Source organism: Aspergillus tanneri (assembly GCF_003426965.1).
Source record: "Aspergillus tanneri strain NIH1004 chromosome Unknown AapTan_1_pilon_pilon_pilon, whole genome shotgun sequence".
In the NCBI taxonomy this organism is placed as follows: domain Eukaryota; kingdom Fungi; phylum Ascomycota; class Eurotiomycetes; order Eurotiales; family Aspergillaceae; genus Aspergillus; species Aspergillus tanneri.
Window position 1 is genome coordinate 1,567,637 of NW_022984628.1, and position 12,485 is coordinate 1,580,121.

Consider the following 12,485-nt stretch of genomic DNA (forward strand, 5'->3'; position numbering starts at 1 on the left):
TAGTAGTATGGACTTGATCTTACGAGTGCCATCTTAGAATTGACCGGAACCATCCACTGAGGCTTAGTCAGGATGACGTTGATTCGACAGAGAAGCGAAGTAAGGATCTGCATTCAACTAAGCCACATTTGGAGAACTCCAACCTTCGGGCCGACTAAAAGACCGACGGCAAGAGGCAACAGCCTCTCAACTTGGTCAGGTGGTGATGACGGAAATCTGACTGCAGTCGGGCTGTCAGCGACAAGTCGCCTGTTTCCTGCTTCTCTCTTAAGAGCACTTTTGGGCTGTGCTATCACTACCTACCTACATAAACCTTCTATATTCTCGTTGTGGCACGTTCCAACAAGCGTGTCTTTGGTCTTCGTTTGGGGCTGAACCGGCTGACTTTCTATCGCTACCCCTCGCCCCCCGCCGCAATCTTCCACACATCCTACGAGGTGGGAATGAGTCTATAAGCCGCTCACGCTCATCATTTCGGGCTTGTCAACGCGAAAGGTGCACAGTGGCTGTTGAGGAAGTTTGATCTTTCGTGAATATATCAAGGTGTCCTGTTTAGGGATACCCAACGTGTTGCGATATTTGACCTCAAGAGCGAATACTACGCTCTTCTCTCCTTCCGATACATCCGATTTTGCAAAACAGCCTACAGTCTATATGTATAGCCTCAGAAATTCTATCGCAAACAACATTATTACTCTTACACGGCAGGAACTCAAACAGACGTCTTCTCCTCTCAAGGCTCAATACCGCCAGAAGTGCATGTGCAACCTTTATATGAACTCCCGGATCTCGAAGTAATAATCAACAATGTACCCAAAGATTTTTCCTGTCGAGGATGTCCTCGTCGCCTCACATTAGGTGAATACCTCCATTCACTCTTGTGCTTCGCTATGGAACCCCCCCGGATTTTCGGAGGCCTTCGAAGCCATTTATTCTCGAATCGAAAACACCCCGGCTATTCTTTGTTGAATAAAGAAGTCAATCTCCCCACCTTGTCTTTCAGGCAGTACAAGTGGGGCTTTTCTCTCTGATAATAACCTGTCTTTTGTATTTTATAATTGGCAGTATTCTTGGATTCAGGACAGCAGATTGCCAAAATGGCCACGAAAAGTATGAACAAAAAGTCCTGGGAGTCTATGTCTTCAACATTTTCGACCCTTGAAATCTCCCTTTCTCAGGACAGCTGTTATGCATCGGATGAGGTCTCTGTCACATCAACCAACCCAACATCTATGACTACGTCGGTTGCTTCGTCTTTGATACCTGCCATACAGGCTCCGCTCCGCCCGCTTTTGAAACCAATTCTGAAGAGATCTTATGCTGAAATCGAAGAAGACGAAGAATCAGAATCTGGCTATGCATCTGATGATGTATCCGAATATGAACACGACGCTTTTATTGATGAAATCGATGACGACATTTGCTATGTTACCGCTTGGGATGACGAATCTGACGCCATGTCTGACTCCTGCGAAGACGACGACGACTCGTTCGATGGCTCATTTATCTCGTTTGAGTCTAACAGTGTTCGGTTTGACTCCAAGGTGATTTACATAGAGGCTCCAGAGGCCCCAGAGGCCCAAGAAGATGAAATTTCCGATAGCGGGATGACCTGCCACGAAATTATGGAGCTTGCACGGGCGTCCGGAAATTTTCAACCCCAGAAGGACAAATATGCGGGCGTTGATTTGAACGATGGGGACAATGACAATGGTGACATTTGTGACTCCATCAAGCAGCTGCCCGAAGAGCATACCAGTGATGTGGTCGACCTGGATAAGCGTCTCTTTATTGCCTACATTAATGGCATTAAGGGGATCGCGGATCCCGAATATAAGGCACGGCTTCGTGCGCGGACCAACGATATGAAAACGGGCCGTGCGCACTCTCCATACATGGAATCTGATAGTGCCAATGGCGTCTATATCGACCATGCATTAAACCACGTCATTGGAATTTTCCGCAACATTGTTGCCAAGGAAGAGTTCGATGAACTCATCGGTCTTAGTGACCAAAAGGAGGCAGCAAAGCAACGGCCGGAAATTACGGAAGTTCTTGGTCAAGGTCTTTTGGAAAAGATAGAAGGCCTGCTCTCAGAGAGACTGGCCAATGGTGACGTCGGAATTGGACCAGATGAACTGAGCTTCTTCGCTGGCGGTGTTGCATATGCGATTGACCACTGGAGGCCTTATATTTGTCACTAAGATGGGATTAGGCATTTGTCCAAGGAAGTGGGTATAGATAGGCCACAGAAAAGCCGAAAGTGGTCGGTCACAAGGCGAGCTTCCTCTTTGATATGTGTTATTTTTCTGTGAAAAGCATTTGTAAAAGCTCAGCGAAAGTCAATGAAACTTGCATGTCTATTTCTGATTAGTGTCTTGAACAATTATATAAATATCAGATCAATTCAAGCGCCAAAGCCAACAACATCCTAGTACCTCTCAGAGTGCCTAATCTAGCCATAACACCAATAATACCAAGAAACGCCCACAGTAACAGATCTCGAAATGAGCACCATTGCACAGACATTGAGTCTTTCTTGTCTCATCCGAAACGAGAGCTTGTTTCGTGTTTCTCCCGTGCTCCACGGAGTGTCATGGAATCATACGTAGCTTATGACTAGTGTCATTACCATATCCTGTAACATGGACAAGACGCCAGAGTGGAGAGTCCACGGAAGAAAAAATAAACCTGGTAGAAGTCCGAAGCATGCGTGGATCCTGATATCCAGTTGGATAGGATAGGCGGTTGACAGAAATTGGAAAAGTGTAGGACAGTTGATGGATGATAATTTTCTTTGGAGGATCTGGATTATGGGATAGTATGTATAGATCTGTATATTACTAATAATATTAACGTTCTTTAAGGATACTGGTCAGTATAGTAGGATTGGTTATTATGGCTCTATTCAGCCTATCTATAGGGCTTAGATGGGGCTTCTGAGTGGATTATTTGAACAAAGACAAAGATTGTCCGGGATGGTTGAGACAGGTAAGATACCTAACCAGCAGATACTCCATAGCACGCCAACAAATCCATAGTATACTATTTCAGCTGAAAGTGGATCAATCATGAAATGATTTGGTCTGGACAGAGAATAGATTGTCCATTATATGGAGTAAGGCTCCGTAGTAATACTTTAAGCCTTGAACCAAAATATCCTCCGTATAAATTTCATGTAGAGTATGCAGGAAACCTAGAATCTGGAATCTTCTCTATTCCATGATAGGATACCCTTGCGTCGCGATGATAATAACAGTACGAATTATGGAGTATACTGTTTCATATAATGCAACATTCATCTGACACGGGAACAAATTATTACCCCTCCCTGATCATCCCACCCGTAAACAGCCGATCTAATCCATATCAGCTGAGAATTAGGATGTCGTCCAGTCAGCAAGTATCTACTGTGTACTTGCATAGTACTTCGTATAATCTGGATCTGGCCCAACCCAGTTAACTACCAATTAGTAGACTGACCGATCGGAGACGTTACCTTAATTTATTTAAACTTTTTAACATAAATTTCTTGTTTAGCAGACATCCTTGATTTATTCATTGGCGCATGTAGCCACTGGAACCATGGTTACGCTCAGTGCCCTCTGTTGGACCAGATCCGAATGAACCACCAAGCCTGAGGTATAGACCAGTATAGACCAGCTACCTGACAGGGTGATTGGCTCTCAGCCGTTGGTATCCTGACTCTGATTCTGGATCGATTGGATCAGAGATCACCTTGGAAGTACCCACCAACTGATTTATAACGATGCGTTGTGCGAATAATATGTTGTTATTGAATGAGAGAGGGGGATGTATTGGGACTAGGTAGAGACTGGAATCTCAGATGTGGCTGGAGCCTTATTAATTAATTTTAAGCTAACTTCACGGAACAGGGAGCAGATATGTTGCATAAGGTGAACATCTCCGCTTTGTTACGGGGGATTTGGCCAGCTGAATAGGAGATGTTGTTGGCCTTGTCTCCCGTGTGATTCTCCCGTTATTTATCGGCTCTTCATACGGAGTAGTTCGTATGTCATGGGGACAGAGGTGAGTGTATCGCCGATGATCCTGATCGACCGTGACAGTGGGAGATCCGACGGGTCTGATCGATTGCAGGCCTTTTTTGAAATTGGAATATTTTTGGTTACCGTTTATTCGGGTTTGTCAAGAGAGTGGTAGAAAAATAAAAATAAACTCGAAATTCTCTCTTCTGGTCATGTCATCCAAAACAGAACAACACGTCAAACAACATCTCGGAAGCAATTAAAGTGATTCTCGAAGGCAGAGCGTGCATGTCTGGTGGATCGGCTCGCGTATACCAGTTTAGTAGCCTATCCAAGGCAGCGATTGGATCCAATAGTTGCGAACAGAGTTTGATCGGTCTGATGGAGCCTCTGAGGACACCAAATCCGAGGGGCGGAGAGTCAGAAGTTTGGTACACGGGAAATAAATCAAAACCAGCCCTCTTTTGCAAACTGATCAATTCCGGATCCCCATGGTTCGTCTGACATAATCACGCCCAACAGAGGATGCGTATTTCAATGGTCCAAGCATCTGGCCCGTTTCAAGTTCTGGCCCCAGCACTGGGAAAGAGAGAGAGTTCCATCTACAAATCATGCATTAATTTATTTACTCCGGAAGGATTCATTTACAGACTGATGGAGAACTGGTCGGTCGGCACATCCTAGCCCCTTTCCCTCCCCTGACACTTAGTGACTTAGTGCACGCCTGTTAGGGTTTGCCGCTCTTTGGCCAAGTGGGTCTTGCGTCGTTAGTCTGCAGTGGGAGATCAGTGGACTGCGGGCGTTTTTTTTTTCTTTTCTTTTCTTTTCTTTTTTTTACTTTTCTCTCTCTCTTTTCTATATAATGGGTTCTATCACTGGGTTGTACCTTTTGAACTTGATATTCAGTAGATCCCTTGGAACGGTACACTATCGGTTTTCTGGCCATGGATGAATGGAACCAGGTCCTCGGAAAGGCCGTCGTCACTTAAGGCCAGGCCAATGTCGATCAGGAGTACCTCGTGCTGAAACCTCCGAACTCTCGACTTTCGTAGTGGTGCTCTGCACCTCCAGTACGTGGCCTACTCTAGCCAAGCCAGGATGTAGGAGTAAATGCTTTGTAGGTGCTTCCCACACTGCTCTCAATTGGACACGCAGCTTCTTGTTTCCCAAAGGACCCCGTATATCTTCCGGACCCATCAATCCCCACCACCGAATAGGTTTCATTTGTTGTCGCCCATGTCTCCATGATGCCCACTCTCCGGAAATGGGGTGCATTACCTGGTATCCGGTCTCCACTTGTCTCCTGATTCTGCAAGTCACTAGTGAGTTAGTGAGCTTCTTAGTATGTGGTACTGGAAGACTGAGGCAGGAAAAAGAGAAATAATTGAAAAATAAAACAAAATTGCCATTCACATTACATTTTACTACTGTGTACTCCGTATTCATGCATTGACTATTTACAGTGTAGTGCTCTCCCCAGCTCCCTCCTGAACCATCCTTCCTCCACATAATTATTAGTATTACTCTTACTCTTACGATTATCCTTTCGTCTTATGATCCTCTTCTTGCTGGGGTCAGCTTGAAAATAATAAGATTCCCTAGTCCAGGATTAGTCTTTTCTTTTATTCCTTCGTTCTTTTGTTCCTCCATTTATTCATCCATTCATCCATCCTACTATTCATTCTCTTGGTCCTCCACTGTCCTCTGCTGAAGTTCTCTATCGATCTTGGGCCCATTCCCGCGGTACTGGCACCGTGACGAAATCATGCAATTCTGCTAGGCTGTAGGCTGTCACGACGTTGAGTGCATTCCTTTGAATGTTACACCGGTATGCCTCTTTTTTTTTTTGTCACCTATCGCCGCCACTTCCAACTCCTGTCCTGCATAGTCATCTGTCCACCGTGACTTGCTTTTTCTTCTTTTTCTGTCCCTCTCGCTCGTTTGGGTATGGCCTGAATGCGGTCTTATGGAAAACGTCAGATCAGACTGGGGCAGAAAAACTACTTGCATGCGTTAGAGCAAAAGCGCCCCCAAACGGGCTGTGTCATTTGAATTTCAGGCTGACGAAGAACCCCATTATTCTTTTGACTTTAGAATGACCTAGACGTGCTTTGATTTTTATTTAGAATTCGGTTTCAGCAAAATAAAAACACAACGAAAACGAAAGGACGAGAAGTTCGATATTCTACATCTTGACGGCTGGAAACCACGTTGTCGCTGCATGTGATCTCTTATATGGCGATGATGCAGCCTAGCAAAGGGCCTGAATCTCCCGACCTGGGGAGGACGGTCTCGCGCTCGCGCTCGCGTAGCAACAGCATCTCCAGCGATTCCCAGCTCCCTCGACTTCATCTCCTTGTTCCACCTCCAGTCAATCCAGCTCCATGTTTCATCGCATCGTCCGCAGCAGCTCAGATCGTCACCGCCGACCAGGAGTTCAATGCTGCAGATTTCGTGGCCGATGATAATGACGACAACTCCCGTGCCAGTGCCTTCGTCACTTCCGAAGCTCTGTCCGCCCTGAATGGTTTCCTTGATCATCTCCTTTTCAATATCCTGGCCGTCTCCAAGTCGACCCAATTGGCATACATTCGACCCGCTGTGGCGGAAGTACTCAAGCCCCGACTCGCGAAAGAAGTGGTTACAGCGGCCGACGAGGAACTGAGCGAGTACATAGGAGGCCCGGAAGACGAACAGTTTGGTGGTCAACCCACCGGCGGCGAGTTTGACCTCATCCGGTCATGGAAACTGACCCGCTTGCGATGTATGGTGTATACAAGATTAGGGGACATGGAAGAGGAGGATGAGGAGGAATATATCGCACAGGACGGGCTCAGTGAGGATGAGAATATGCCCCGGAGATTTTCTAGCCACGTCGGCTATATCACCCCCGCCGCGGCTATCTTCCTCGCGTCCATCATTGAATATATCGGCGAACAGGCTTTGGTGATCGCGGGGGAGACGGCTCGATCTCGCCTGTCGAGCAAACTAGATGACGACGGAGAGAGAGGATCTGGCGCGGAGCGAGGAACCATGGACCGGCTGGTTGTGGGAGATCTTGATGTGGAGAGGTTGGCCTTAAACCCGACCCTGGGAAGACTCTGGCGCACCTGGAGGAAGCGTACGCGAAATCCCAACTTAGCTCGAGCGACTTCCCGGGAATCCATTCGACGCCGCGGAACGGTTGGACATTTGGCAACGAGAAGGAGCAGCAGTGTTGCTACCGACGAACGTTCGTCCCGTTCACTACCGCCTCCAATTCTCCAGATTCCCACCGAAGTCGACCCGGCTTCTATCGCGCTTCCGATGAGCGAGTACGACGTCCAGGAAATCGAGCAACCCGACTTTACGTCCGATGTGGAAGGTGATGTTGGCCAGACTATGCAGGCTGTACTGGCCCACAAAGTGCGGCCCAAGAGTCTAATGGTGCTCTCTTTGCCCTCCCCCCGATCCTCGACGTCCAGCAGTAGCTCTCCGGTTTCACCAAGGCCACAGAGTCTAAAATCTCCTCGTCATGTCCGGTCGCGTTCGCTACCTGATGCCTCCCACCCTCAAGAGGCCACGACCACCAAGGTTAACCAGGTCGCAGATAGACCGTCTCCGACATTGTCCGAGGAGAGGCACCAACTGGAGACTATGTATGAGCATGATGAAGATGGTGAGCCTGTTGCCGAAAAGAAGTCATCTATTGTTGAATCCTTGGTGCAGCCTCGCCCCGAAGACCAATCGCCAACGAAGAGGAGTGAGACGGACAGTTTGCCCGAAGAACCGACAGGGCAGGATACAGCTGCAACCTCGTCCCTCTCAGCTGCGTCAGTTGAAATTGTTATCAGTCAGACCAATAGCACCCGAGCCTCTTCTTTAAGTGATCGGATCCCGCCTGACTCAGAGTCTGAGGTCATTGAAGGACAAGGGGTGTGTGAAAAACCGAAATTGGCCTCTGTGCAGCGGCGGAAGCGAAAATCATGCGGGGAGCCCACCGATGGTTCTAACGTTGCTGACGGGCGCAGCAACGATCAAGTAGTGCCGACAGAAGCTCCACCACAGACGCAAGGAGACTCCGCCACGGCGCAGTCAACCGTCAGCCCTGATGCGCCGAAGAAATCTGACACAGCTCAATCCTCCGCGGAATCATTTACCCCTCAAACTCGCACTTCGACCGACAACGCGAGTCTGGAGAAAACCCCCCGACCGGCTTCGTCTTCTGCTGAGAGCGCAAATTCCGAGCGTTCGCGGGCCCGGCACAAACCCAGCCCGCTGTCCCTGGGAGGTGGAAGCCATCATCGCTACGGGTGCTCGAGCCCACCAGTATCGTCCAGCAGCTCAGCAACTGAGCGGGCCGCAGTTCAGCGACTATCAGGGCGACCGTCAACCTCCGCAGCCTCGTCGAGCTATCCCAAGCCTCGCCGCTCAGACAGCGTCAGCAGCAGCCGCGATAGGCGGCCGGTTACCGCTGGCTCTACGACATCCCAGGTTTCAACCAAATTGAAAGGCCTAATCGTTCGACAAGGAGAGTCTGGCTCTGGTTCTGTTCGCGTGCGTAGTTCCTCGGAAACTAGCCGAGAGTCGGGCGTTACAGGAGACACGTTCTTTGGCGAGAAAACGGGCCTGGATGAATTGATTCGCAGCGAGGAAACCCTCCACTACACCTTGACACCAAGAAGCATGCGGGAAATTGAGGTAGGCTGCACTAAAACTTGGGTTATTTTTAAGGTTTAGTTTCGGCGCTCTGTGGCTGACTGCTTTATAAGGAACCTGATTCTCCTCGGTGGCGAACTAAAAGGTCTAGCACCGCGGAGCTGGCCGACTTTTTGAGGAATACTGCTCCCCCGGGCGATGAACTTGCGCGGACGCGAGTGGCCAACACATCGGCCCTCCCAAGGTCCAAATCTTCTGAGCTGCCAAAGCACAAACCGATTCAAACGCTGAATATGAATCTTCCGCAAAAACCAAGTGTGAAACCGTCCCGCGATGCGAAGCCAAGTACTGGGTCGACTGGCGATTTCGCCAACCTGATAAAATCCGGTGGACCATCAAGTCCCGTCAACATGAAATCTCGGATCCACCGGCTGTCTGATGCCACCGAGATCTCCAAGAAGTTCCCATGGCCCCAGAGTTCTCTTTCGAATAACACACAGAGCAACACTTCTCCTACAACTGCTTCTCGACTACAGGCCCGGCCTGCCGTAGCTCCTAAGGGAGACCAAAGCTCGGATTTGATCGATTTCATCCGCGAGGGCCCGCCCAGTGCTGGAGGTCGTCGCATCCCACGTGCTGTGGCACCTTTCCGGGATACAATAGACGAAGACGATTTGCAATTTCTGGAGCTTGGCAACTCCGAGTACAAAACGCCCTCAATTAGTAGCACTCAAGATGAGTCCATAGCAAGGAAGTCTATAACTTCGGTGGGCTCTCGCACGGGGCTTTTGGAATCGACAGGTCGGCCAACCACCCAATCGAGTGCTATGAAGCAAGCTCCCAAGTCGGCTCCGGATGTTGCAGGCCCTTCAGATAACGTTCGTCCTATGAGGAAACAGCGTCGGGTACCCGACCCTTATGCGATCGATTCTGATGACGATGATGATCTCGAGTTCTTGGAAGGTCCCAAGCCGAAGCGCGAGGAAGAATCTTTGATAGACTTCTTGCGCAATGTCCCTCCTCCCTCAGAGACAGAGACTACCCCACAGTCTTTTACAACACATATGGCCTCTGTGCAAAGTCCTGGCCTCGGAGGCATGTCCTCTATGAAAGCACGACTTCGTGAGAAAATACCCTCTGCTAAACCTTCGGGATCTTCGCTGCGCCAACAGCCTGAAGCTAGTCATGCTGTGGGCTCATCAAACTACTCGGCCAGAGTTGGTATGGAGCGAAACGGTTCATATCATAGCTATAGCCTGCCCTCCTTTTCGGAACGGCAAACAGAAACCAGTGCATTGGCCGACTTCCTTAGAAGTACTGGTCCTATCGAGTCCCCTGCAGCTCACAGCCCGTCCTCCCCTCAGGAGAATAGGGGAAAAGATTCGACCTCGAATAGCTTCTCCCGCCTTTTCGTGCGCCGGAAGAAGGTTGAAGTTTAATATGACCTCCGAAACCCCCGCCTCAAATTATCCTTTGCTTTTCTTCTTCTTTTCTTTTTTCCTCCCCGCTATCTCCTTTTGACTCGATCTTTTGAGACTGCACTGTTTTATTTTGGTCTGTTGCAAACATGAAATTGCTATATGTTTGGCGATGATATGTATCTTTTGAAAGCGTTCTGAGCCGTATGACGATCTACTACTGTTTGTGTTACCCCCATTTTGATACTTCCTTTCTATACTACTAATCCTCCGAATATCCAACCATCTCTTGTGTTTGTTGTTTCCTTACAAATCTATCTTCTACGCTCGGGTTATATTCCCTTGATTCCCACTCGTTTGTCAATTTCGTCTTTTATTCCCTTTCCGCTCATTATTTCATTTTACATCCTGCGTTCCCACTTTAGAGCGTTCTTAGACCCAATCGGGGTTCTGGGATAAAAGAGTATGGATCGAGCATGAATGTGTTTGCTTTGACAGCCATGTGGTAAATTGGTGGCCTTCTGTTGAACTCTTCAGATTCGTTGCTCTATTTTCTTATTGCCGGATTTGGCTTGGATAGACTAGCGTATCTTCCTGCAATGAAATGAATCTCTTTAACCCTGATGATAATCCTTCTTCAATTATATCCTCAAATCTCATTCTGCCGTAAAAATATCAATTGTAAAGATGTGGCCAGATAAGTACACAGTATATGTTTACAGTGGACAAGCTGGTTGAAAACGCGTGGAGCATATCACACGGAACATCAATCTTCCGAGTGCATCCGTCTGCGTGGCGTGGCTTCAATGGGAGCAACCAGTCCGTTCCGCTGCCAATCTCCCAGAACCTCGGTGTTGACCATAGTGACAATCACCATCGACAATGGTGTCTTCTCGGCTTACACTGAGGTCCATCCTCGGCCTTCTTTTCCTATGTTTTGTCCAGGTCTCCTCCGCGCTGAAGTTCGACCTCTCTGCCATAAGCGGGAAGAATGAGCGATGTATACGGAACTTCGCCCACAGGGATCAGCTGGTCGTGGTGACTGCTATTGTGAGCGGCACTAAGGGGGATGGCCAGGAAGTCAACATGCATGTATGTGAGAGTCTGCTGTTTTTATAAGATTTTGTGTGGATTTGATGGGATCAATCCACATGGATTATTCCCGGAACTGGAGTACAGCTTCTATCGGGCCCTTCGCTAATTTTCTCATGTGTGGTTTAGATCAAAGATTCATTGGGTAATGGACATGGTGCCCCGAGGAATATTGTGGGAGAGACTCGTCAGACGTTTACTCCTCCGGAGGATACTTCGTTCGATGTTTGCTTTGAGAATCTGCTTGTTACTCGACGTGCGTTACCTGATTTTGATTCATATTGACAGACATATTCCTATATACACATTTGATGTCCTGATTATACTCGGACGTTTCCTTCCCCCCACTGATTGTGCTAATGATTATCACAGAGGCCCTTGCAAACCCTTTCCGGTCCATCGAACTCGACGTGGACATCGGCGCTGATGCCCGCGATTGGTCTAGCATCCAAAGCCACGAGAAGCTCAAGCCTATCGAGACTGACCTCCGTCGAATGGAAGAAATGGTGGGAGAGATTGTTAACGAGATGGAATACCTACGTGCTCGTGAACAGAAGCTGCGGGACACCAACGAGAGCACTAACGAGCGCGTGAAATGGTTCGCATTTGGCACTATGGGCATGTTGATTGGATTGGGTGCTTGGCAGGTTGTGTATCTGAGAGCTTATTTCCGGTATGTCTTGCTCTGTTTGTTTATGGCAGATGTTCGTCTCTTTGCTAACTTGTTTGATTGCTTGCAGATCCAAGCACCTTATTTAGGTAATATTTCATTGGGTTGGTGGCTCGAGGAAGACGGCGGCGTGGTGTTGTTGCTTCTTTATATCGTCATTACAAAATATGGAGTTTTCAATGCATTTGCTGAGTGTCTTCGATCGGATGTAGTCTCGGATCTACGTCATGCCACACTGTTTGAATACTTATGATCATATGAATGCTGTATAACTCGAATTTTATGGAGAGGTTTATTGCAATTGGGATGTTATTGTAATCCCCCTTATTTGTAGCTGGATTGCCAATTCTAAGGTCCCTTACTGTAGTTCTTTTGGCTGGCTTGATTCACTATATTGAATTGACAGAGCGACTCAACTAATAGATAGCCCTTGGTAATGGGGATGAATAAATAGATCGTGGTTTAGGACCTGAATCTCCTGTACTTGTCGGTCGCTAGCTGTCCAAGCTGTTGGACATATGCATATCTCGGTTGGCGTTAAAGGTGTTTGGCACATGCAAACACCACAAACATAACTACTTCCATGCCGGATGATGTCAATCGATCCCGTAATCATCCATCGCGACTGACCAACCTCCCCTTCCCCATATATTTCAGACC

At 48.1% G+C, this 12,485-nt stretch overlaps 3 protein-coding genes across 3 annotated transcripts; all 3 read left to right on the forward strand.

Annotated features, from left to right (window-relative positions):
• Positions 1-1,097: 1,097 nt before the first annotated feature.
• Positions 1,098-2,204, forward strand: ATNIH1004_002543 (uncharacterized protein; the record flags this gene model as incomplete). Its single annotated transcript, XM_033567230.1, has 1 exon — positions 1,098-2,204. The coding sequence occupies one exon, from the start codon at positions 1,098-1,100 to the stop codon at positions 2,202-2,204; it is 1,107 nt and encodes a 368-aa protein (XP_033429225.1).
• A 4,044-nt stretch (positions 2,205-6,248) lies between these two features.
• On the forward strand, positions 6,249-10,084 carry ATNIH1004_002544 (uncharacterized protein; the record flags this gene model as incomplete). Its single annotated transcript, XM_033567231.1, has 2 exons — positions 6,249-8,687; positions 8,759-10,084. 2 exons carry the CDS (start codon positions 6,249-6,251, stop codon positions 10,082-10,084), a joined length of 3,765 nt encoding a protein of 1,254 aa, XP_033429226.1.
• An 861-nt stretch (positions 10,085-10,945) lies between these two features.
• ERV25 (emp24/gp25L/p24 family protein) lies at positions 10,946-11,914 on the forward strand (the record flags this gene model as incomplete). The annotated part of the gene is made up of 4 exons (XM_033567232.1): positions 10,946-11,155; positions 11,285-11,411; positions 11,528-11,828; positions 11,896-11,914. The coding sequence occupies 4 exons, from the start codon at positions 10,946-10,948 to the stop codon at positions 11,912-11,914; spliced, it is 657 nt and encodes a 218-aa protein (XP_033429227.1).
• Positions 11,915-12,485: the final 571 nt, after the last annotated feature.